General features: G+C 39.7%; 1 protein-coding gene across 1 annotated transcript in view; it reads right to left on the bottom strand.

Annotated features, from left to right (window-relative positions):
- Positions 1–27750, bottom strand: part of SH3RF2 (SH3 domain containing ring finger 2) — an 89042-nt gene that overhangs the window by 12663 nt on the left and 48629 nt on the right. Inside the window, exons 5-6 of the mRNA XM_070933943.1 lie at positions 1254–1348; positions 110–280 (exon numbers count right to left, since the gene is read on the bottom strand). Of these exons, the coding sequence (XP_070790044.1) occupies positions 110–280; positions 1254–1348 (266 nt within the window). The remainder of the gene's footprint in view (positions 1–109; positions 281–1253; positions 1349–27750) is intronic.

The raw sequence follows: 27750 nt of genomic DNA, 5'->3' as shown, positions 1-27750 counted from the left end.
TTCAAGCGCCACAGTGGCATTTCCCCCCCCTGCTGTGGAAGAGTCCCTCTCCAGATATTTCTCCAATTTTCAACTACATCTCTCAATCTATACAAAATATAGGTCAAACCTGAAAAACGGAGCAACGTAATTGCTGGGGAAGACTCCGACTTTTCCTGTGATCAGTGACATTCCTTTTAGCCAACCTTCACGGTATTTCCCCAAAACACGAACACCTTCTCCTTTTTGCAGGTTGAGTTCATCCGGACTGTGAGCTGTATAGGAGTGCAAAGCGACGGACCTATTGAAACATAAAGAATGAGAAAGTAAAGCACCAGGTACTGGTTTAAAAAAAAAATAGTTTCATTTATGCAACATAATGAGGGTATGACACAACACTCTGCTTTCAGGCCACACCAGAAGCTGCTCTTGTGCCTTGTGCTAAACCAGAGCAATGCCTCTGAAGCTTCTTTATGTAACACTTCTGTTACACAATCGGGAATGCTCTGGTGAATATTGTATCAGATTTAAGAACAGACAACTTGTCAAGAATGCCAAATGGATCCCTACCTAGCAATATGTAGGGCATTTCTAAGTGGGTTGGCATAATCGGCATGATGTATTCAGTCCAAGATTAAGCTTTAGGCTAGGATCCCAGATTGGAGAAAGAAAAACACGGTCTGGAACAAAAGGAGTTAAACACCCATACACTTGCACACAAAAAGACCATCTTCCTTTGAACGCAGAATAATTGCACTGTTTATTAGCATCAGGAAATTTCATATTAAGATTCAGCATCAGCTCTTTTGGGTTTTAGATCTGTCATCCAAATCCAAGTATTTCTTTGACACATGACATTGCAGTAATTAGCTGCTCCAGCAAACAGTGTTAGGGTTTTGTGGATCCTGTATATTAAAAGGCATAATATTCACATGCTATTCCTAATGATTCTTCATTTAAATTAAACAGATCTGTCTCTTCTGACAGCGAGCTTTATATTTCATGTCAGGTGCTTGGAAGCTAATTTATGGCATAAAAGTAGAGTAATTCTAGAATGATGTTTACCTCAGTTTTAACAAAATGCTAGTATAGCATATTTATGAAAAGGGAACTCATGAGTTTATTTTTTTAAAATGCCTTCTGGTATTGTCACTTTTGGGCATTTTGGCCCAACCTTCATTCCAGACCATGTACTGTAGTTGCTAGGCAATAGCATCTTCTGGCCCCACAAAAATGTTATCCTTAAGAAATTAATAAGGATTATATGTACGTACATATTCAAAGATAGATTTTGCTGTAAGTGGGGAAGACTGACAATGGCTGTAGAATGCCCCATGGATTCAGGTTCCACGTAACAGAAAGGGCTGACCTGTAAAAAAAAAAATATTCAAATGAAAGCCCTTCTAGTTTCCTTCCACAGGATATCATGAAGGTAAAACGGAATGTCCTTCAAGTGGCTGGCAGAATTGATTCACCCTGGTAGAAATTATAGTCAGATGTCTCCAGGGAACTTCAAACATTTTATCACCTCTGCAGATTGGAACTGAAGAAGAATAAGCAGGCTACACCAGAGATGTATCTCCCTGGCAAGACTTCAGATGTGGTATCCTTCCAGATTCCCATCTTTCAATTACTCTGCTCAGTGTACAAAAAGTTAGTAGATATTATGTGGTTATTAAGCATAAGTTTCAATGACTCCGATATATTGAATAAACCTCTGTGTACTGAATAAACTGTATTTGCTTACAGTTTAGAAATTATCTGAATTTCACCGGGCTTTGTGTTTTAGTTCTATTCTTTTATAGATATTAATTTAAAATACATGAGCAACTCTTGGATCATGTGCAATGGTCCCCAAGGCCATACCTCAGAACCTCCAAGGACTTCTGGAACTTTCTTGGTCATACTTCTTAACCTCTTCCCTCCATTTTTAAAGTTTCTTTTTAAAAAGGGTCAAAAGTGACATCCTAAGATGTTTTAAACAGTGGCAAAATTCAGCCAGTTCTATCCGGCTTGGGCGAACCTGTAGTATTGGTGTCGGGAGGCTCCGCCCACCCACCCAGATGTCATCACGTCCCATTTTTGACCCTCTGCGCATGCACAGAAGGCTCTGCGCATGTGTAGAGGAGGCGCGCATGCTCACATTTGCGAACCACTAGTGAAGGTAAGTGAATTTCACCCTAGTTTTAAGATATCTTTAAGTGACAAAGGTGGAGAAACACTGGGCTAGTCATTTAATTTAACTTTGCTTACTTTGGCAGGCCTTAAAAAAAATATCCTTCGTTTAATGGCACACCAAAACTGCTTTGATTGTATTATATAAATTTATTAAAGTTTTTTAAAAAATACAAAATAAAAAACTCATAGGAAATCAATAAAGGAAGACAGAAAATGGATAGAAGTGGCAGAGAGATATATAATAAAATAAAAAATATAAAAACAAAAATACAAACATAAAAATGACTTCTGACTTCTTTTAAAACAGATATAAATAAAACCTGAGTTCAGCTCTTGCTCTACAATGACCATGTAACCTCCATTTTAAAAAATAATCTATAAGTATTACTAATACACAAATCCATATTCATGATTTTGTTTTTTTCTGCTTCATGCAAACAGTCCAAAAGGGCTTTCCAACTGTATTAAATTTAGCCAATGTCTTTCAGAGCCATCAGTTTCACCATCCCAGCCAGCTCCGTCAGCTTCACTCTCCTACTGTAGATTTCATCTGATATAGAAGTCTTGCTGCCATTATCATTTTTAAAAACAAAATACCATGCAATTTTTCAAACTTTTGCCCTAACAAAAATAAAAGCAGTTACATATAAATATGTATTGCTCATTAGCTCACCTCTCTGTTTCTGTGATTTTTACTTTAGAGAAGTACAACAACTGTGATTTGCAAACCCTCATTAAGAATTGAGCACGCTGTACAAATGCAACTGTGCTGTTCTGCTTGGTTCTGTTCTGCTAAGTAAGTTGTGTGGACTTTAATCAGTTGTGGTATATTCAATAAACCATGGTTAGATAATTGTGATGAATAATTGAATCGCTGCAGCTTGCAAACCAGGTCAAACAACTGTATTATAATTTGCAAGCTCATAAGAGCAGAGAGCTCTGCTCTTATATGCCATAACAGGCAACCATATTGATTGACAGTAATCTTAGTTTGAGAGCCAGTTTTACGCTCAGTTGTAAGACACCACACTAGAAATCGGGAGACCATGAACTCTAGTCCTGTCTTAGACATGAAAGCTGGCTGGGTAAATCTTGGCTTGACTTGATTGTTATCTCTGTGGTGGCGGTGGTAGTAGTGGTTTATTTGTGTGTGTGTGTGTGTGTTTGTGTGTGATTCAATAAGTTCCATAAAAACAGGCAAACTTCTCCCTGTTTTGGCCTTCAGTTGTTAGTGACACTATGAAAGTGGGCTGCCCAGCATATTCCTGTTATAAGACCAGTTAAAAAGATGATTTCATGACTCTGGGATGATTTTCAATATTGTAGTGAAATTCTAGAATTCTAGAAGGAAATTTACATAGTTATTTTCAGTTAATCCATTAATCAAATGTGACAGGAGTTATTTATGGCTACTTATTCATCCTGGTAAATATGGGATTATTTATCAGTTGTGGACAGGGCAGAAAAGTTATAAAGAAATTAATTTGTTAAACAGGATTTCTACAAATACTTGTCAGGATGGACCTTTTTGTGTGTTTCTATCACTGGATAGTTTGTCTGACTTTGAAGGTGAATGTATATTCATTGTACTTTTGGGGTTGTCATAGACATTCTCTTTCTCTTGTATAGAGGAAAATTTGATCTTGTGTCACAGATGCCTAATTATCTGCCGGGCATTGTCTAAAGTAGGGGTGTTAAACTCAAGGCCTGCAGGCCAGATCCGGCCTGTGGGGTGCTTAGATCTGGCCTGTGGGTTTATGTGAAAAAACAATGGGAACTGAGAAAAAGAAACAAATTATTGTAATGTTATATATTTAAGTGAATTGTAGTAAGATATTTGATTGTAGTATTTGGATAAGTTGACAAAGAAAAATATTTGTGATTGGAATAATGGGATTTAGGGAAAACACTTGTAATTATATTATGTTGTGAAAAGGGAGCAATGGGGAAATATTTGAATAGGATGACTTAGAGTTAAGGTTAACTATTAGAAAAATGATGGATTTCAAATTAAAGGGTTTTAATTTGGAGAAAGTAAGGGGGGAAAATTGATTAAGATTAGGGCGAATGGTAATATTGGTTATATATCAGAAGAAACAAGGAAAATAAAATAAAAACTAGAGAGAAAGAATATTATGGCAAAAACTAAAATATATAAATTGTGTTGGAGATAACTAAAAGCTGTACAAATTTGTGACTCGGCCAATACTCTGTTCAGAAAAAATGCATTGTTTGTTTGTGTAAAAAATAAAAAAAACCTTTTATATAAAAAAAAAAAGATCTGGCCCGTGGGCCACCCTGGAAATAGCAAAGGATCAGCCCATGGTGCCTCTGCCAGAGAAAAAGGAGCTTGGGAGGGCCATGGGTGGCCCTCCCGAGCTCTGTTTTCACTGGCAGAGAGTTGCAGGAGGCGGTCTCAGGCGAAAACAGAGCTCGGGAGCCCATTTTCACTGTAGGAGCGCTCAGGTCGCCACAGGCACCCCCGACATGAGTAATATCGAGCTGGCCACACCCACCCTGGCCATGATCCCCCCACTCCCCCTCAAGGTCAAACAAAACTCTGGTGCAGCCCTCAATGAAATTGAGTTTGACACCCCTGGTTTAAAGTAAACAAGTGAATTGAACGATCGCTGAATTCAAAGGCTGAATCAAATATTTTTGCCTCCAATGTCAGAAAAAAACCCACCTGCACCTTTCTTGTTATTAGTCACTAAAAATACAAGTAAATCATTTTTATTTTGTTTTTCCTAGACAACCTAATCACCTGCCTGAGAAAAAAAAACCACAGCTCCCTTCCTGATGCAGCTGTTTGGTTTCCCTTTCTGTAAACTGGCAGTTGCTTCTACTGGCAACTACCAAATAGCCTTTGCTATCCTGGCTACTTCTGGAAAGCACATTTTGCTGTTGGCCATTGTACCGAATCCAGCATCTATATATGCATATGAACAGATGGGAAAATTCTGGCACATTATATACTGGCACCATGAAATACTAGCCATGTGAACAAAGAGTGCAGCATGAGATGGAGAGGGTTTTGGCAGCACTTCTAAAAACAGCTGCATAATCTCATAAAAATGTCTACATGGGTCTAATAGCTAATGTTAAATGCAAGAACTCTGAATTGTTAGCTGTTGAGAGGCCTCTTCTCCATGAATTTAGTTAATCCCTTTAAATTTCAAGCCAACTAAGTGGGCTTTCTGATTATGGATTTTTGAATTTCTTTATTCTGGGTACTGTGCATAGTAAACCTATCACTAATTTCCCTATACTTAAGGTAGTTCTATGGTTCATTTTGCACTCAACATAGTGTTGCTATATGCATAGGACTAATAACAGCTTGGGGCCATTCAACTGGAAAAATCTTTTTTTCTGTTTCCCAGGATAGGTGTACTTCAACCTTCTCTTCCAATGAAATGGTATCAATCTGAATTAAATGCCCCAACTGTTGTTTGTAGTAGTTTAACATGAATGAAATTGCTCATTCATTCATTCATTCATTCATTCATTCATTCATTCATTCATTCATTCATTCATTGGAAATGAAATGTGACGTCTCTTGCTATTAAAGGGTTCTTTGATAATAATCTCTAATTTCAAAATTAAGATTTTTCTGAAAGTCTGCAAGCCAATTCTCCATAGCGTTAGTCCGTCCCCCAAAAGATATATATATGTATATATATGGGTTTTCTATCGAGGCAACCTGGTCTACCCAAATATGGGAAGGAGAATACTGCTTCCTTTTTGCCTTTCAGCCCCAATCCAGGAGCCCTCAGGCAGTCGCTTTCATAACAAACTATTTTGTGTTAAATTTATATTTACTGACAAAGAAATAAAGGGAGACTAGTATAGATCTATTTCAAGCTATTTAAGTTTATGTTCATGTTTATGTTTATTGGACTTCTATATCGCCCTTTTCCTGGAGGGCTCAGGGAGGTGTACAGCCATATTAAAACACATATAAATTTACAAAATTTAAAACAATTTAAAATCGAATATATAAAAATTTGGCCCACAGATTAAAACAAACATACACCCATTATAAAATTCGTATTAGGCCAGCCCGGCTTGTTGGAACAAAAGGGTCTTCAGGGCATGGTGAAAGATACGCAGGTCAGGGATGAGACAAATCTCTAGGTGCAGCTCATTCCAGAGGGCTGGTGCCCCCACAGAGAAGGCTCTCCCCCTGGGTGTCACCAGTCGGCATTGTTTGGCCGACGGCATCCTGAGGAGCCCCTCTCTGTGGCAGCGTATTGGCCGGTGGGAGGCTGTTGCTGGCAGAAGGCTGTCTCGTATATACCCTGGTCCTAAGCCATGGAGCGCTTTAAAGGTGGTGACCAACACCTTGAATCGCACCCGGAAGACCACCGGGAGCCAATGCAGCTTGCGCAGGAGGGATATTATGTGGGTGCGCCGAGTCGCCCCCATAACCACCCGCACGGCCGCATTCTGGACCAGTTGGAGCCTCCGAACGCTCTTCAAGGGGAGTCCCATGTAGAGAGCGTTACAGTAGTCCAGACATGACGTGACAAGGGCATGGGTGACCGTGCGCAGGGCATCCCGGTCCAGAAAGGTACGCAACTGGTGTATCAGGCGAACCTGATAAAAAGCTCCCCTGGCCACGGCCATCATATGATCTTCCAAAGACAGCTGTGCATCCAGGAGAACACCCAAGTTGCGAACCCTCTCTGAGGGGGCCAAGATCTTGCCCCCAATAGCGATGGGACCAGCTGACTATACCGGGATGCCGGAAACCACAGCCACTCGGTCTTGGAAGGGTTGAGTCTGAGCTTGTTCTTCCCCATCCAGATCCTCACGGCCTCCAGGCACCGGGACATCACATCAAGGGCATCACTGGGGTGGTCCGGGGTGGAGATGTACAGCTGGGTATTGTCAGTGTACTGGTGGAACTTCACCCTGAAACCACGGATGATCTCGCCCAGCGGCTTCACATAAATGTTGAACAGAAGGGGCAAGAGGACTGACTCTTGCGGCACCCCACAAACAAGGCGCCTTGAGGGTGACCTCTGTCCCCCTGCCAATACAAACTGCGTATGGTTGGAGAGGAAGGAGGAGAACCACCGCAGCATGGTGCCGCCCACTCCCAACCCCTCCAATTGTCGCAGCATGATACCATGGTCGATGGTATCAAAAGCCGTTGAGAAGTCTAATAGGACCAGGACAGAGGAACAACCCCTGTCCCGAACCCTCCAGAGATCATCAACCAATGCGACCAATGCTGTTTCCGTGCTGTACCCTGGCCTGAAGCCTGACTGGAACGGATCTAGATAATCGACTTCATCCAGGTATTGCGGAAGTTGTCACGTCACCACACTCTCAACAACCTTCGCCACAAAGCGAAGGTTGGAGACTGGATGATAATTTGCTAATACAGCCAGGTCCAGGGAAGGCTTCTTGAGGAGAGGCCTCACCACCGCCTCTTTCAAAGAGGGGGGGAAGAGACCCTCACTCAAAGAAGCATTAATAATCCCCTGGAGCCAGCCTCATGTAACTGCCCGGGAGGCCAACACCAACCAGGAGGGACACGGATCCAATAAACATGTGGCAGCACTAAGCCTACCCAGAATCCTGTCCACGTCCTCGGGAGTCACAACCCCTCCCAGATAACATTCTCAAGACCCACCTCTGTCACCCCATCCGAATCTACCCAAACAAAGTCCAAGCCTTCCTGAATCTGAGTGACTTTGTCATGCAGGAATTGCACAAAATCCTCAGCCCGGCCCTGCAAGGGGTCTTCCCTCACTCCCAAATGAAGGAGGGAGCGGGTCACCCTAAACAGGGCTGTTGGGCGGTTCTCTGCAGACCTGATAAGAGCAGAAAATTAATTAAATTTTGCTGCTTTTATCACCACTAGGTAGATCTTAATATGAGACCTCACCAGTGTTTGGTCAGATTCGGAGCGACTGGCCCTCCAATCTCTCTCCAGGAGTCTTTTCCGGTGCTTCATCTCTCTCAGCTCCTCGGAAAACCAGGGAGCCAGTTGAGATCAGCACTGGGTCAGAGAGCTATTTAGCTCTCATCAGCTAGCCATACCCTTCTGGGATTTGAACCTGGGCCCAGGTTCGTCTCTCACCAGGCAGGAAGGGCCTGCTGGCTGCCAGAAAGAAAAAAGCCCAGAACTGAGTGGATGTGACTCCACTGAGCTAGGGCTGCAGAAAAACCTTGGTTACACAGGAAAAACCTGGCTAAAAGAAAAACACACATAAATCTTACGAAAAGTAAGAAAATAGATATTGTACCTTTACAGCGAGGATACATGAGATGTGGGTGTGGCTTACTGATGATGGCTAACAAGCCAGAAATAGATCTATATAAGTCTCTCACCAGGCAGCAAGGGCCTGCTGGCTGCCAGAAAGAAAAAAGCCCAGAACCGAGTGGATGTGACTCCACTGAGCTAGGGCTGCAGAAAAACCTTGGTTACGTAGGAAAAACCTGGCTAAAAGAAAAACATATATATATATATATATATATATATATATATATATATATATATACATACATACATACATACATACATACATACATATATTTATTATGATTTCACTGAACTAGGGCTGCATAAAAATCTTGGTTTACGTAGGAAGAACCTGGCTAAAGAAAAATACATACATACATACATACATACATACATACATACATACATACATACATTCATACGTACATATATATATATATGTAGGTCTTTGGTTATTCGGGTTTTCTCCCGCGTAAAATTGGAAGTGTTTTGGCGATGTTTCAACGAAGTCTCATTCGTCATCTTCAGGCTGGTGTTTTCAGCTTCGTGCTTCTAGGAGCAATGTGTGATCGCAGCTGTTTCTTCCTTTTAACTGCTAGTGGGGGTGTGAACTGATTGGGTGGGAGCTTGGCTGTGTTCTGATTGGGTGGAGGTGTGTTCTGATTGGTTGGGGGTTTGGCTGTGTTCTGATTGGATGGGGGGTTGGCTGTACGCTGATTGGATGGGGGTGTGTTCTGTTTAGGTGGGGGCTTGGTTGTGTTCGCGTTAGTCTGAGTTGCGGGGGGATTTGAGCTGGTGAGCTGCATTGCTTTTGTTTGGCTTCGTGTTTGTGGTCGTGCCACATCTTCATGGTGGGTGTCAGTTTGCTTCATGTATGGATTGGAGGGGTTTAAAGTGGCTAATGATGCAGCTGTGGTCTGGCTTCTGGTTTGTGGTCATGCCTCATCGGTGTGGGTTTGCTTTTTGCATGGATGTATGGTGGTGACATCCTGTGTGGTTTTCGTGAGTGTGGATCTGGTGTCATTCTTTGTATTAGGGACTCGTTTGTCAATGAGGGCAGGTTTCCAAATGGCTGGTTGGCGGGAGGTATCATCTCGTTTATTCATGCTGTGTGGGCGTTTTTCTATCTCGATGGCTTCTCTGTTTATTCTGTTGTTAAAGTGTTCAGTTTTGGCGATAGTTCTGGTCTTTTAAAGTCAATTTCATGTCCTGTGGCTTTAAGGTGTTGGACCAGGGAAGAAGTTGGTTCCTCTTTTCTGACTGAGTTCTTGTGTTCTTCAATGCGTGCACTTATTCTTCTGTTGGTTTGTCCGATGTATGTGGTGGGGCAGGCGGTGCATGGGATTTCATATACTCCTTGATTTTCTAACTCAATTTTGTCTTTGGGGTTTCTTAGGATGGTGGATATTTTTCGGTTTGTGCAGAATACTGTCTTGATGTTGTGTTTGTGGAGGATCTTGCTGATTCTGTCTGTGGTGCCGTTTATGTATGGGAGGAGGGCTTTGCCGTTTTCTTGTTCTCTGCCTTGGATTTTAGTGAGAACACACCTCCACCCAATCAGAACACAGCTAAGCTCCCACCCAATCAGTTCACACCCCCACTGGCAGTTAAAAGGAAGAAACAGCTGCGATCACACATTGCTCCTAGAAGCACGAAGCTGAAAACACCAGCCTGAAGATGACAAATGAGACTTCGTCAAAACCTCACCAAGACACTTACGCAGGAGAAAACCCGAATAACCAAAGACCTACATACAAACACCTGCGAAAACCTCAGAAAACACACACACACACACGTACGTACGTATATGTATATGTATATGTATATGTATATGTATATGTATATGTATATGTATATGTATATGTATATGTATATGTATATGTATATATTTCCCTATGTTCTCAACTGCTGTATCCTAATATAACTAAAACAAGGACAAAATTTTGAATGCTGTGTATTTTAATACAAATATAGGCGAAGACTTTTCTGGATAGATGTCTGACATTTCAACAAATCTCTGCTGCTTCTACTTTCCCTGAAATAAATTTTCATTTTGATATGGAGATACAGTTACTTATATCGGCACCATCCGTTTCTACGAATACATTCACAAAGCAGAGAGACCAAGGAGTTTATAATCTAAATTCCATTAACTCCTGCCTTTTCTTCTGTGCAAAATATTATAGGAAAGGGAAAGGAAAAGGTTTGGATTGTACAATTTGATTCTTTCAAATAAAAACTGGAAAGTTATTCTTGGTTGGAAAAATTCAGAATTCAGAAAGTGACTACTACTTGTTAAATAGGAAAATGAAAATATATGTGCAATCAGACACAATCCTTTTGTCTTGCTGAGTGTTTAGTAGCTACCATGAACAAAGGTCCTGAAGTTATTTATCCGATATTGCAAAACCATTGATTGGGAGCTACCCACAGTTGGATGAAAGATGGTCGGGCAGACAGACAAACAAACAAACAGATAGAAAAATAGATATATAAATACTAAATTTTCATTATTTATATCATTTATAAATAGTTCTATTTCTGACTACAATATAGGCCTATTCAATCATTTTAAAAAATCAATAATCCGATGTGAGGTTGGCCCAACCCATGTTAGGCCTAAAGATGTGTCTGTGCCAAGCTGGCATGTGGGCCCAGCGGGGGAACAGCACAATGGAGGAGGTTGATTCATAATAACAGATCCCACCTCCCGCCCCCCCGACCCTGCCCTCCCCATGTCTCCTTGGTTTTAATGACTGATTTTAACTTTTAACATTTTAACTGTATATGTAAGTGTAAACTGCCCAGAGTTACCCTATAGCAGTGATGGCTAACCTTTTTGCCATCAGGTGCCAAAAGCGGGGTGAGAGCGGGGGAATCGTGCACGTGTGTGCCCACACTCATAATTCAATGCCCACCCGTGCCCTGCCCTCCTGCACACGTGCGCGTGTTGCCCCCACTTTTGGCATGCGATGGCACAGTGGGAACATTTTTCACTCTCCCCAGGCTCCAGAGGCTTTCTAGGAGCCTGGGGAGGGCAAAAACAGCCTTCCTCAACACCCCCTGAGGGCCTCCAAAGGCCGGAAACAGCCCATTTCCCAACTTCCGGTGGGCCCGAAAGGCCCGAAAATCAGCTGGCCGACGAGCACGTGTGCTGGAGCTGAGCTAGGGCAACGCTCGTGTGCCCTCAGATATGGCTCCGCGTGCCCCCTGTGGCACCCGTGCCATAGGTTCGCCATCACAGCCCTAAAGTAAGATGGGTGGCCAATAAACAAATAAACAAACAAATAAATAAATTCTAAGTTGGAGTTATGAGGAAGAAGGAAAGCTAAGTATTTAAATCAAGGGTGGTGGTTTTTAGTTCAAGAATATACAATTTACATTGGTTCACTAGCTTCATCAAGCTTCGTGTAGCACGCCAAAAGCTGAACTCTAAAATGGATAGGGCCAGGGTCAATTTTAGGAAAGAGATTTAGGAGTTTTAATCAGTAAAATCCAGCTCAATGTTTTTGGCTAGGAATTAAGGAAGGAAGGAAGGAAGGAAGGAAGGAAGGAAGGAAGGAAGGAAGGAAGGAATCCAGCTGGAATCTCCTAGATGACTGTGTCTTGTTGAGGATATACATTCTTTGCCAACACATCCTTTTCATCAAAAACGGAAGGCCCTGTTTTTCTTGTTTTGTCTTTCCCCTCCTAGCTTTAAATTAATGAGCACTTTCATAGGAGGTCCCAGACAGTGATAGTTACTGTGACCAAGATGATAGAAAAACAACTCCAGCTGTCCTCCCTTTCTCCATCTCTAACAGATTTTCACCTCCCTCACCACCTTTGTGTCAAGAACGGAATCCTTACGCCTTACGAAAGGCTGTATGGTTTGGCAAGCAAGCCCACACTGCTCTAGCAGTCCACACTTGTTTCCTTTGTAATGCATTTTATAATTGACAGGGGTTAAGGCAAGTAAATTCCCACACATCTATTATCTTAAATTCTTGACTGTCTCGTATGCTTTCAGCTGTACAGCTGCTAAAAGGAAGAGACAATCCTCCTTTGCCACACATTCCTTGACTGCTTCTTTATAAAGTTTATCCGTTATGCAATAGAAATTTGGATATACATGAACTAACTAGAAGGAGCTTAGATATTGATGGCAAAGAGGCAGACATTTTTCCATGTTAAGATAATTATCAAAGAAACTTTCTCTTTGAACCCTGATAATACGGTACAAAAGTAATCTTTGTGGAAAATTAAAAGTCTGATTATTACAGGAGGCAATGTCCAGGTGGCTGTCATTCATTTTGTATCCATTTACCATACACAAAATGTCATATCTCTCGTTCCTTGCTGCTCTTCCAAGTGTGTAAACCTTATTGGAACTGATATCAATCCATACACAAAGTAGGCAAAACTGGTTAGATAGGTCCGATCAGAGGTGTGTTTCAGCAGGTTCTGACCAGTTCTGGAGAACCAGTAGCGGAAATTTTGAGTAGTTTGGAGAACTGGTAAATACCACCTCTGATTGGACCTGCCCCTTTTATTCTTTGCCTCCCAAGTCCCAGCTGATTGGGAGGAAATGGGAATTTTGCAGTAACCTTCCCCTGCCACGCCCACCAAGCAATGCCCACCAAGCCATGCCACGCCCACCAAGTCACACCCACAGAACAGGTAGTAAAAAATTTTGAAACCTACCACTGGGACCAATACTGCATATAAAGTATATCCACAAATTCTTTTATATGTACAAGAGCAAAATTTGCTTTACTTTGTATTTGCAATGACTGCAGGCATCTGGACACAGCCTAGATCAATCTCCTCCAATCTGATTCCTTTCTGATGTGACTGAAGTGTGGAACTCCCAAGCCAAATTATTTATTGTGATTGCAAGCCAAATCCTAGGAAGACCCTAGAGAAAACCTTGTATTCATATGGGTAGATTAGTTCTGAATGGACACATTGAGTTACACGGAGAAAAGTAAACAGTTGTTTTACTGTTCTGGGAGGTGCCCTTCTTTAGGTGCATGAATTATAAGAGATGGCTGATTAGTCACTATTTATATCTTACTGCCTTGTGCAATCTGTAAAACCTACTTAAATTATTACAACAGTTAGTGTGAGAAAAATCTTTTTCAGATAAGAATTTTGCAATGGTACAAAAATCTTACCGATACAGAGAAAATGTAATTAGATTAGATTAGTTTTGTGACAGCTGTACCATTTTTCGTATCCTGACATGCATACCATTGTTTCATACATCCTGCACAAGGTAGGAAATATACATGATATAAATGACCACAATATACGTGTGTCAAAAACTGAGGAACTTATCCTCATTCAAATGATTGAGCTCAAGGTCCCCCAAATTGATCGGTCAGCAATGATCTGGGCTGTCCAGCCCGAGCCCTCCCTCATTGCATTTTTGCACATGTTAGTAACTGCAAACCCACTCCTTTAACCTTCTGTCCACAGTTAACACAAGAGAGAATTTGCTAATTATATGTTGGTTTTTTCCTCTTTCCAGCAGTCCCTTTGCAAGGCATTCAAACTGTCATCTCGGCAGAGAAGATTTTTTTTTTTTTACTTAAGCATAACACAAGCTGTTTGAAGTTAGCCAGGTGTTCTGAAGCCTGGTGTTCTGAAGGAATGTTTGACTACGTAAACACATGAATCATAAAGTTCCCTGTCCTAGTTTTATGCAATGCAAAAACAATATAGTGACAGTATGGAAAGACCTGAAAAAAAATAACAAGGAAGTACTCCTAGTGGAAGCAGTGGGAGAGGGGAGAAATCACAGAATAGATACAAACTTAAGGTAAACTGCACCCAACTCGATTGCAGAAAATATGACTTCAGCGATAGAGTGATCAATGCCTGGAATATACTACCTGACTCTGTGGTTTCATCCCAAAACCCCAAAAATTTTAACCTAAGACTTTCTATTGTTGACCTCAGCCCATTCCTAAGAGGTCTGTAAGGGGCGTGCATAAGAGCACCAGAGTGCCTACTGTCCCTGTCCTAATGTTTCTTCTATTTGTACCTAATTTATGTATCCAATCTATGCTTATACTTATTACCAAATACGTTCTTGACAAATAAAATAAATAAATAAATAAATAATTATATTATTTATGCAGTCCAAGACAATTTCTTTTCACTCAATGCAGCCCAAGCAAGCCAAAAGGTTGGACACCTACTGTATACTCTAAACCATTCTGTAATGTCCAAATATCTGAATGCTTGAATGATGTTGGGAATGGGATGGATTTCTCAGGAAAACCAAACCTTCTGAGTTAGGAAAAGACAGTGGAGAAGCACACACAGATGTTTGATTATAGGCAGATAATGACTGTAGGCAGATTATTAGAAGAACCATTTGATTTTGTGGAAATGGCGTATTCCCCTAAGAGATGAACCATTTGACCAGGAGAAGTCTAGGTTTATGAGGTCCCATCTTTCATTGCTCATGTGAATAAACTATTCCCACTGCCACAAGATATACTTGGGCATAATCTGTGAATATGCTCTTCTGCAGCCACCAATTTTTCAAAACTAAAACACCCACCCCCATAATGGAATCCACAATAAAACTCACATCAGAACTTCATGAAAGAGAAAAACAAAGGAGCAGTCCTTTGCTTTAAAGAGGTACCCAAAATAATACATGACTCATTGAACTCACCTGTTTCCGTTCATTCTAGTGAGATTTTATTACCACCTATGCATAATTGTAGCTAGCAGCAAACTAAGGATTACAATATGAATGTTTTCAATGCTCAAATAACTCAGTGCCAGAATGGCAATTGCGATGCTCCGAGACAGAATTATACATGAGGTTCTGTAGTTAATACTAGAGGTACTTGTAGATATATTAATTTAACACTTCCTATTGCTGGAAAGAAAACATGGGGTCAATGTGACACTAGCAGAATTATTTTCAGAAATATATGCATGTGTATATAAAAGTTTACTTAGGAATTTCTGATTAGCAAAGGGGGTAAAATTGATGCTGCCCGTGGTAATGGGAAATAATTATAGTGGAAATTAGTTTGGAGGCCAAGGTTATTGTCTAACATATATTCTTTCTTACTTCTTTCCATTTTCAATGCTTTGACTCATTTCCTCAAGGAAGAAATGCAAAGCACCTTAATTCTTTTGTTGATGTATTTATTAGTCAATCCCAAATTCCATGCTACTCTAATACTGCTTGGATGGAGTAAAAAAAATGTGTCATCATGAATCTCATTTTGTACTGAATTTGAATTCACAGCAGGGCAAGATAAGGCAGCCTGCTCTGCATTTTGCATTAAAGAACAGTAAAACGAAATTATGGAACCACTTTGCAAAGAATACAATACAGGTAGTCCTTGATGCAATTGACGCAAATTGCAATTGAGCCCAAAAATTTCTCTTGCTAAGTGAATCATTCATTAAGTGAGTTTTGCCCCATTTTAGGACCTTTCTTGCCACAGTTGTTAAGTGAATCAGTGAGTTGTTAAATTAGTAACATGGTTGTTAAGTGAACTGGCTTCCCCATTGCCTTTGCTGATCAGAAAGTCACAAAGATGATCACATAACCCTGTGACACTGCAACCAGGGGTGAAATGCTCCCGGTTCGGACCGGATCACCCGATCCAGTAGCAATGGCAGTGGGTGGTTTGGAGAATCGGTAGCAAAAATCCCTGCAAACCCCCCCCCCCATGTCCAGCTGAGCTGCGCGATCATCAGAGGCTGTTTTTTTAACTTTTAAAAGCATTTTTTCTACAACCTCTTTAGCCGAAAAAATGCTTTTAAAAGTAAAAAAAAAAGCCTCTGATGATCACTGAAGAGGTTGTAGGAAAAAAAAAAGCCTTTAAAAGCCTTTGGCGATCCCAGCTGAGTTGCCTGATAGTCAGAGTCTTCTAAAAGCATTTTTTTCTGCAACCTCTTAAGGTTGTAGAAAAAATGATTTTAAAAGTAAAAAAAAAAAAAAGTTGGCCACGCCCACCCAGTCACATTAACCCCCCCACCACAACCAAGCCACGCCCACAGAACCGATAGTAACAAATTTTAGATTTCACCCCTGACTGCAACCATCATAAATATGAGCTAGTTGCCAAGCGTTTGAATTTTGATCATGTGACCACAGGGATGCTGCAACAGTTGTAAGTGTGAAAAATGGTCATAAGTCACTTTTTGCAGTGCCGCTGTAACTTTGAACAGTCACTGAACAAACTCTTGTAAGTCAAGGGCTACTGTACTTCTAGGAATATTTAAATTGTTCAGAATGTTTTAGTCTCCCAGTCTATAGAATTTAGGTCTTCTTCCATACATTCAAAGGAAGTTGGCGTTAAGAGTAGGGGGAAATATCACATTTCTACTTCTTTTTATTTTTCGGGAAGCATTTCAGGGTTTAATTAATTATCCTTATTATTATATTATCTTGATAAGAATGAAATAAACCCATATTTACAATGGGCAAAAATAACAGGAGCAGCAATGGAAAGATTTATATGCTTGGATTGAATCTAGTGCAGGGGTGGGCAATTGTGGCTCTTTTACAGCCTATGGACTTCAACTCCCAGAATTCCTGAGATAGCCAAGCTGTCTCAGGAATTCTGGAAGTTGAAGTCCACAGGTTGTAAAAGAGCCACAATTGCCCACCCCTGATCTAGTGTACTATAGCCAATCCTCTGGTTTATGCAGTACACTTTTTTTCAGTAGCCAATAGCCATAGGACATAGGAGGCCTGCCACTGGAACAAATGGGGATGAAATTTCACTGTATCTTTCCCAATTTTGGAGTAATTTAGAGGAATCTGTAACATGTTAATGTTCATTAAACTATCAGAGGTTTCATGCACCTTTTTAAAAATCTGCTTTCCCACTGAACATTGGCAGAAAACTATGAATTTAAGTCACTTAAGCTTAAGGGTCCCAGAAGAATCAATCTAGCACAGTCACTGTTTTATTTTAATTTAATTTAATTTAATTTAATTTCCAATTTATATACCGCCCTTCTCCCTGAGGACTCAGGGCAGTGTACAGCCAAGATAAAAAACATAGAATACAAATATTAAAAACATTTAAAAATATATATAAATTTTGGCCCGAAAGTTAAGAAATCACAGACTGATTAAAAGAATTTAAAAATTTCTTCTTAAGCCAACCCGGCTTGCTGGAAAAGATGGGTTTTAAGGGAATGACGGAAAGCATTGAGGTCATGGATTCTCCTTATCTCTGGGGGCAACTGATTCCAGAGGGTAGGAGCCCCCACCGAGAAGGCCCTCCCCCTGGGGGTCACCAGCCTACATTGTTTGGCTGATGGCACCCTGAGGAGGCCCTCTCTGTGGGAGCGTACGGGTCGATGGGAGGTCATCAGTAGCAGCAGGCGGTCTCGCAGATAGCTAGGCCCTATGCCATGGAGCGCTTTAAAGGTGATAACCAATTTCCTTGGATATGCTCCATAACCTTAGATGTTCTTTTTTGCTAATGGCAGAATACTGTTTCAGAATTAAAAAATGATAAGAGAAATACCTGCCTGAATAAAGACGCCTAGCTATTCTTCAATAAATATAATTTGTTTCTTAACAATGCGATAGAGCAAAAATTAGAATAGATGTTCACAGTTCTTCTTACATACTGAACAGACCAACATTTCAAAGTTGTGATATTGTGTCTATTTGTAACAAACTGGATGAGACAAAATGGATGGCAACTGCACTCTCTTCCTTTGTTTTACTTTTAATTAATTATGCTAAAGGCAAACCCACATAAGAGTAACCGATTCTTCTGTTCAGTTCTCTAGAAATGAAATGAAAATGACTTCATTTCCTGGAGGAATTTGAGGGAACAATTTTCACAACTGGGAAGAACAATGAGTCATCAATAGTAACTTTGTAACTGCCTTGGTAGTGACTTAATTTTAAATAAAATGAAAGATAAAACACCCATTGACCATCTCATTTCACAGTAGATACTTTCCACAACTGAACAAACTTTATTTTCCATTCCATTTTTAAACTGAGACAGCAAGAATGATTTCACAAATTAATTAATTAATTAATGTCCCAAAGGTGCTTTTTCAAAAGGCAACTGCACTTTGTTTTTTATTTGAAGATGTTTTGCTTTTCATCCAAGAAGTTTCTTCACTGCTTCTTCACTGAAGAAGCTTCTTCGGTGAGAAGTGAAATATCTTCAAGGAAAAACAAAGTCCAGTTGCCTTTTGAAAAAGCACCTCTGAGACAACCATGACCTGGATGACTGAGAATATCTATAGACAAATTAATAGAGATAGTTTAAGGAAGTATAATTTTGAAGCAGGATCTGATTTTTTTTCTTTATGATGCTGTTGATATTGGATTTCAGTATCCCACTATTTAGCCCAAGTCAATGCTGTTGGGTTCTCAAATTCCATATCTCATTTCACTCACTCAGATATAGATAAGAGAGAACCCCTAATTTCATACTATATTTGACTACTGAGTATGTTTTTGGTAAACTTTGGGTGAACCATTAATTGTATTCTCTGCTTGTCCATAAATAATAGCAGTAATAATTTCTTCTACTGATTCAATTTTAGTTTGAAGATTTCTCCTCCTTCTCCTGATTAATACTCAGTTTTTTATCCCAATTATCTCAGTCCAACTTTTGTTTGGGCAAACTCCAGGTCACAGTGGAGGACAGGGGAGCCTGGCTTGCTGTAGTCCGTGGGGTTGTGAAGAGCCAGACACAATTTAGCGAATGAACAAGAACTTTTGTTTTCTTCTGCAACTCAAATTAAATAGCTTTCTGTTCTTCATGCAGATTAATAAAATGCTTCTGCCTCAAAGAAGGGAAAGGAAAGGAAAACCACTGGAATGTTTTTCAGACCAGACTCTGCTTTCAACCGAGGTATGAGCTGCTAAAGGAGCAAAATAGTTGTGGGCGTTGCTGGCTTAGGTAGTTAGGAAGTTTCTATCATTCATAGAAGCAATGCTTCATCTTTGAGGTGTGAGAAGCCCTAAGGCAGTGAGCAAATGTCTTCCAGGGTTTTAAATGACACCCTCAATTATTTTGAATATAGATCCTTTTCCTCACTTCCTGTCCAGCGGAAATAGGCTGTTTTGGGAATACCTCATACCCAGGTTATTAATACATGTTCACAAAGTCTTTAGGTCTTGCTCTTTCTTAACTTGTGCTTCTTACCCTAGCATTTTAGAAATTATCTAGAACATAAAGAAGAAAGGAGACTAAGAAAAACAAAAACAAAAACAACAGGACTTGCCAAGAAAATATAAGTTAGACAATTATACCACAGACAAGAAGAACACAGAATAGGGACCAACTCAAAGCAGAGGAAAGAGCAACTCTCAAAAACCTATAGAAAGACGAAACCATGATCATCTTACTAGAAGACACAAATTTAACTACAGTTATTATGGACAAATCACAATATATACAAAAGGCAAAGAAGTAGTGGAAGACAAAAAAAAAAATCTACATCCCAGTAAACACCAACCCAATACAGATGTTTGGCAACCTGATCAAAAGAACTCTTAATGACCTAACCACGAAAGGTTAAATCAGAAAAGAAGAACAGTGGCAGATGACCAATGGACCCATCCTCCCATGCTTCTTTGGATGCCCCAAAATATACAAGTTCAACATACCGCTTCATCCAACTATATTAGTACCAGGATTCCCAAAATACAACATAGCTAAAGAATTTATAAAAAAGCTTTGACATTTCTTATTGGGGAGTAAATATTCTATTAACTTTCCACTAGAGCAGGGGTGTCAAACTCAAGGCCCGTGGGCTGGATTTGGCTTAGATATGACCCACAGGCCCAGCCTGGAAATAGCAAAGGACCGGGCTGCAGTGCCTCTGCTAGCAAAAATGGGGTGCGGCCTGGACGGCCTCCGACAGCACCCTGCCGGCCAAATGGTTTTGGCCGGCAGGGTGCTGCAGGAGGCATCCATCCTATCTCCCCCTCTCCCTGGCCGGCCTGCGAATGACAACTACAGTGCTGATCTGGCCCTCAAAGAAATCCAGTTTGACACCCCTGCACTAGAGTGCTCCAGAAAACCGAAGACTTAATAATAAAAGAAGAGATTATGGTTTCATCTGATGTTATAGCAGTCTTTACAGACTCAGAACTAGCAAAGAACCCATAGCAGTTGTGTTACATAATACACCTGACCTAACTACACAACACATTTGATCTAATCAAATACACTAAGATCAAAATAGATCAACCTCTGCCTTACTATCTATTTTCAGTTTGATGGACAAATATACCAACCAATCAGGGCATCACTATTCTCAAGACTCATAGCAGAGACTGTAATGCAGCATCTAGAAAAATACAACTCCCAAACATACAACCAAAAGTATAGACTGACATATAGATAACATCTTTGTTATAATAAAAAAAAGGAGCAACTAGAGAAGACACATGAAATAATCAACATCTTCAGAGGAATAAAATTCCTAAGGAAAGAAGGAAACAACAATGGATTACCCTTTCTGGATATCCTCAGTAGCAGAGGAAATGGTGGCAAATAGAAACACAAGTTTATGACAAACCACCCATACTAGCCAAATGCTTCATTACCAAAGTAACATCCCAGCTTCCCATAAGCATAGCTGTGTAAGAACAATGATCACAAATGCACTGTAAGCAACCCAGAATACTAGAAAATGGAAATAGACTGCCTATCTTCCAATAAAAGTGCCCAACTACTCAACCCACTAGAGAACAACCAATGCAACCTATGAAAAGGGAAACATTACCATATATCAAATATACATTGACTATTACATCAACATGGCATCACCACAGCACACAAACCAACAAAAGCCCTCCAAAATAAAAAATGACTAGTAGCCTAAGAAGTAAAAACATGATCCATCTAAACATACAATGTAAGGACTGTAACATCCTTTATTGATTTATTTAATTTATTTGTTAAATTTGTTTGCTGCCCATCTCATTGTGAGGAGGCTCTGGACAGCTTACAACTTTAAAAGCAATAAAAAGGTGTGGTATGTATATGTATGTAGGTAGGTAGGTAGGTAGGTAGGTAGGTAGGTAGGTAAGTAGTAGAGGTAGAAGTAGAGATAGAGGTAGAGGTAGATAGATAGAAATAGAGATAGAGATATAATAAAAATTATGATTAAAAGATGGGAGGGGGGAGCAGAATGCACGGCAGGGTGACGGGGGATCTTCTATTGGTTCATCAACCACCTCCAGTGTGATATTCCCCCATTGGAGCTCCATTATGGAGTACAAAGCAGCAGAATAGTAGCAGAGCACATCCATAAACACCAACTGGCATTAGGAAGACATTACGAAAACTCCTTAATTTCGCAACACATGGACAGACTTAAACATAGTTTCAACTGGGAACTGTGAGCATCGTAGACCAGGCTAAATCCAAAAACACTAATTCCTGGAAGCACAGCACTCAGACAAATTGGTCATTTACAGGCACATAGAGATGAACCACATTTACACATTGTTCAAAAGAATAAAGCAGCTCAAAAGGAACAAAAAGATCTGAACATCTCCTAGCCTGCAATCAACATCCAGGTAAGCAAGGGTTAATATCAGGAGCAACACAGACAAGCAATCAAGTAGTAAGCAAATACCCTAAAGGAACTACCAACTCAGACAAACAATCAAGTATTAAAAACAGCCTTAATCAAGGAACTACCAAGGAGAAACAACACCCCCACCCCAGTGACAGGACAAGCTACTGTGTATAAACATAGAGGAAATACTACCTGTTTCTAACATTGAAGATGTTACCTAGCGGAGTAATGAAACATCGGCAAGAAAATAACCAAGTTCAGAGAGCATCAAGGATTCCACTGTCTGGGGAATAATCTAAAAATGCAAAGAGGGTAGCAAAGTAGCATTGCTTCTTTTTTTATTTTGTTCTTGTAACAGCTTCCTCCTCTCTCTGCCCTGATTATATCCCTCTGCTGCCTTCCCCAATGATATATCCACTGACTCACTTCCTAAAACAGGAATAGACATCTTTTACATTCATACAACCCCCAGGCTCTGTTTTGTGGCTTCAGAGTATTTAGGATTGGATTCAGAAATTCAATGGTCAGTCTCTTTGTTGCTGTTTGCCATTAATTTTCGTTCCGTTGAATGTTTTCTCTGTAAGCCGCCCGGAGTCCTTTGGGAGAAGGGCGGCATATAAATTAAATAAATAAATAAATAAATAAATAAATAAATAAATAAATAAATAAATAAATAAATAAATAAACCTCCTTCACAATTTAGAACTTGAGATACCAAGGGAAAAAATGTGACTTTGAGAATGAAAATGGCTGCCCTCCCCTGAATGATGAGGTCCATGATTGGGGAAGGGGTTCTCTTTTAAAAGAGGTATAATTCATACATTCCATCTCATCATAATGTGCATGTATGCAATGCATGTTATCTTGGTTAGTCTCATAAGTAATCCTTAAACGGTGGTAGTTAAGAAGGAACGCTGCATTTCTAAACTATACAAGCCATAGCAATTCCTCATCCACAGAATTTGTGAGGTTAAGAAGGTTCGAGACAATGTGGAGCTTCATTTCTAGCTCTCCTGTATTTAAACATCTCTTCTTCTGTTGTTTAATTAACCAGGAAAAGATGGAACAAGACCTTGTGGTTGGATTCACCTGAAATTCTCTTTACCCAGAGCTGATAGCATCTGAAATCCTACAGTGCAACATTAACACGTCATTTCTTAAGTCTATGTCCCATGAATTCATTAGTGCTTACTCCACAAGAATTGGGATTAGCACTGTACCCCAATTTAATCCTACTCAGACTTTTGCAGATAAGGAACTGGTACGCAGGATGAGGTTGTCTCTTGTCAGCACAGGAGGATTAACTTAGCTTTCTGCCTCTCCCATGTTATTTATACCAATGTATAGTCACTACAGAAGAGAGAATAAAGCCGAGATGAAAAAGTATTCAAAGAATTAAATACAGCATTGTGTTGCCCATTACCCTAGGATTAAACTATTTTGGTTAATATAATTTTGCTGGGAATATACATGCATAGACTTGAGCCCATTCCTTTTGAAAAAAAAATTTCCACGAGGCTGAAATTCAATGCAAGATTACTACTAGTTAATCCTATTAAAATGAGCATCTGCATTTTAGGTAGCATTGCATACAATAGGCAGGATCTCACTAGCTATGATAAACAGAAGTGTTATTGGGGCTTTCTAAAACAAAAGCGACATGTGGTAAATTAAAGTAAATATAGATTTCTTGGCTTTGAAATTAACTTGGTGTCTCATCTAAGTATTTACCCAACCTGGGCCTGTTTAGCTTTTTGAGATCAGCCAAAGTTGGGCTGTTAGTTAAATAGCAATGGAGGATCAGATTGGGTAAATAGATGGGATACCATTAGGAAATTTTAGGACTATAGGCTAATCTGGGAAGTAAAAAAAAAAAAAAAACTTGAAAAGAAGACAGTTGCAAATAATTTGTATCTCATTGCCAAGAAAACCAAAGCTCTAATTGAACTTGATTCAAGGGAGAGTTTAACAACTGATGTAATTGCCAATGCAGTGGTAGGAAATTTGGATGACTCTCTAAGACAGTCTGAGGTTTTCTACTGGCTGTCAAGTAACAATTTCACTTCATATTAATCTGTCTCCTTTGACTTACAACTGGGGGAAGAGATGTGACAGCTGATCAAAGTAGGAGAATGCTCTAATCGGAAAACAAATGACACTTTTTAAGAGGTTACTCTTGGGATTTCTGAGTCTAGAGGAGAGATAAGGGAGTCACTCAGAGATGGGCTGCTCCAGTTCCGACAGGTTCAGGCAAACCAGTAGTTCCAACCAGCCGCTGGGCCCGCCCTGGCGCTATCCCATCCTACATAATTGCCATTTTTTCGATGCTGCGCGCATGCGTGTGCACACTCACATTTTCAGTTCTGGGCGAACCGGTTGTTACTGCATGTGACACCCACCTCTGGTCACTGCTAGTGTTAATTAAACAAAAGGACTGCCAAGGCCAAAGATTAAGAATTGATGAGATAACCCCCATCTCTTGAAAGAATGATCTTCAGATTACAGTAATGAAATTGATAGACTTCTGGGCATTGGTGTTTCATTTTCAGGCATCTCTCCACAGCCAAAATCTACAGGAAGTTAAAACATTTCCTTTTCAACAAAATCTAAAATAAAGCAATATTGTACATTTTTAATACAATAACCATGCAAAATGGGTACTGAGATGATGACAATTCATCAATCCCTCTCCGTGCATATTTTATTCCAGGATATTTTTAAAACACACCAGGGTGTAATTTGTATTTCTGAAAATAATGTTCAAGTTTGCATGAAATTTTCTTTTGACCTTTATTATATACAATGCTGTTTTTCTATAAATTAGGGGGAGAAAATGGTACATACTGGGAACGTTGCTTGCAAAAATGCATGTGTCATGGAAACATGTTTACATCATTTTATAGCTAGAAAAATGCCTATGGATTTTTAAGTTGTTCAAAGTGCTGAGGAAATCAGATGGGACTTGAACAAATGCTAATCATACGGTGAGTAAATCAGACTGACTCTTCCATCCTTAGGCAGTTTGACTGGTAACTACATAAACAGGTTAGGATGCAAACAAGATGATGTGTAACATTGATACATTTCCTGGCCAGTAATTTGTTTTCTCTTTTTTCACCTTTTCTGCATCCAATACATTCTTTTCATGGAATGAATCCTTGACTCATCCCTGGGAGTAGAGTCTTCATAAAGATGGATATTCAGATGCACAACTTCATCTGTGTTAGGAAATCTGTATAGAGGTTCCTTGTATACAGTGGCTACTCCCTTCATCTCAAGAATAGAAGCTTTAGAGAATGTACCAACCAATGTAGATCGATAAAAAAGTTAACCATGCCACCAGTTTCCTGTTGAACAGATGTCTTATGGGGGCCCCCACTTTGGTTGGGAAGACATGTAAACCATACAAGACACTGACATGCTGGAACATATCCAAAAATCACATCTTGTCTTACATGAAATAAAGAATTAGTTTAGATTAAGTGTTTCCACCCTCAACATGAAAAAGAAGAATCTACTCAAAATATAACATGTGAGAAGTGGCAGCTTAATATTAGAAAGGAGGTGAAAAGTGTAATTTGGAGGTGAGTCCACTGCGCAGAACCAGCACCTGCTTTTTCAAAGTCCCATATTGCACAATCCAGATTAGGATTGTTCAGAATTAATCCCACTGAATTTACTCCACGCTAAGTGTTTATAAGATGCTATCTCTTCTAAATAGTTGCCAGGAACACTTTTTTCTCTAGAACAAAATGAACTCAGTGACAAGAATAAATGTGGATCAGCCTTCCTTTTCAGAGGCAAAGCAAAGCAGTGCAAGCTCCTTTCAACTCAAAGCTCCCAAAAACATTTCCTCATTTCAACTGCACCTATCACAGTACTTTTACAAGACCTTCTTTTTTAAAATCCCTGTTTAGAAGTGCTTAGTAGTGCTAATCAGACACCCAGAGCTGCTATAAAGGAAAGAAGTAAAATGTTTTCTGTAAACTTATCAGTTATTAAAGCAACCGTCCCCGACCCAAACAAAAATTAAGTCAAAACAAACCTCTTGAGACTCAAAGAAGCCCATGCATTCTAGTTGGAATCGGTGCCTTCAGTCTCCAGCTGTGCAGTTGGGAAAACTGAAAGGCTCATTGCTCATTTGAGAAGAAAAAACAATTTGCCCAGTCCACGCCCAAACCGGAGGAATGCATGAAAGGTCAAACATCACTTGAATGCCTCCAGGAGGTAAGCTCCCTTATTAACCTCAGAGGGAGCTGGCATTTGGAACTGGCATTCAGAGCTACCTGGATGAGTTTCACAATTTCTTTCTCTAAAAATGCTGCTTTGTTTCGGCAAAAGCCCTGTGCTTAGAATCACAGCTTTGCAATAGGTAGAACTTCATCTGCTGAAGCTCTGTGTAGAGAGTTAAGTGGTTAAGAAGTGAGGATGGTCTGTATTGTAGGCTGTGCTTGGAATGCAGAGAAAAAGCTTTTAGTGTGCATACATATGCACACCCAAGCACAAGAACACATTACGATCTTGTGACCCTTTTTGTAAGTGCAAGGTATTTTGAGGGGATTAATCATAATAAATAATAGGTATTATGAGTATTTCCTAAATTTTCCTTCCCTGTCCATAATTTTTGCTTATGGTCATATAAACAATAAATACAGTTTATTGAAAACTAGATTCTGGACTGTTGCCTTGTATCTCTTTGGAAGACAGTTGATTTTATCCATTTATTTACCCCATAAGATAGTAGCAACTTCCTAGGGTTGCCAGGTCTGCTTCCAAAAAATAGCAGACAAGTGGGGGGTGGTGGTGGTGGTGGTTAAGTAGTAAAAAAAATAAACAATTTTTTTACAATTAAATTATATATTTTCTTACAAACATTTTAACACTTATTAAAATAATCGCTTCAAAACTTTACTTAAAATTCAAAATATCAAATATATTATAATAATATGTAAAATATTAAATTACATTTTACTTTGCTGTTGTGTGTATTTTTTATTTGACTGCGCAGCTTTGATCAATTCTTTGTGTTTAAGGAATAATTCTTTAATTTCAGTACAACGTTGAGAAATATTAAAAAATATACAATCATAAAGCTTTTGAATAAAAAAAATGTCCACTATTTTGTGAAAAAGAATAGTGAACGTAATGTGAAAAAAGTGGACTGTCCGCTCAAATAGTGGACACCTGGCAACCTTACGACTTCCCCAAATAATTCTGAGGGAGGAGAGGAGGAGGGCCAATGATTCGGTGTAGCAATTTTCTTCATTACCTTCTACAAAGCATCTTGTTGTTACTCTATCTATTCCCAGAGGATTCAAAAAGCCAGCAATCTCAGATTCCAGAGACATTTGCAACATTTAACTGAAGAGTTAGCCAGTCTCAGGAATCCCTTAATTCCTTCATAGTTTTGGATCTTGGAATGCTGCAGATAATGTTTATCTTTTCTATAACTTACCTTCAGGAATCACATTCTGTCTGAGGTCTGCAAATGTCTCATAAATAGACCTTCTGTACCACAAGTTTGCCTGTTCATTTGGTTATCCCTGCTCTCTTCTCAAATATGTGATTAGCTTATCTTCATTATCCTGTTGTGTTTGGCAAAGCTCAGATATCAGTATCTCTTACCATCAACAGCTTATCAATGTTTGTATTTATTTATTATTATTATTCTTGTCAGGCATCCCAAGGCTGGTGTCATCTTGCTTTCAAATGCCTTTTTATCAGAGAGAATGACTATTGTATTATTTAGAGGACATTATCTCTTAAAGTTGATAAATGGCAATAAAGAGCCAGAGTCT

The sequence above is a fragment of the Pituophis catenifer genome, unplaced genomic scaffold, assembly GCF_029215685.1.
Source record: "Pituophis catenifer annectens isolate HBS135680 unplaced genomic scaffold, rPitCat1.0.hap2 SCAF_2, whole genome shotgun sequence".
In the NCBI taxonomy this organism is placed as follows: Eukaryota; Metazoa; Chordata; class Lepidosauria; order Squamata; family Colubridae; genus Pituophis; species Pituophis catenifer.
This window is presented reverse-complemented; position numbering and strand designations above follow the sequence as displayed.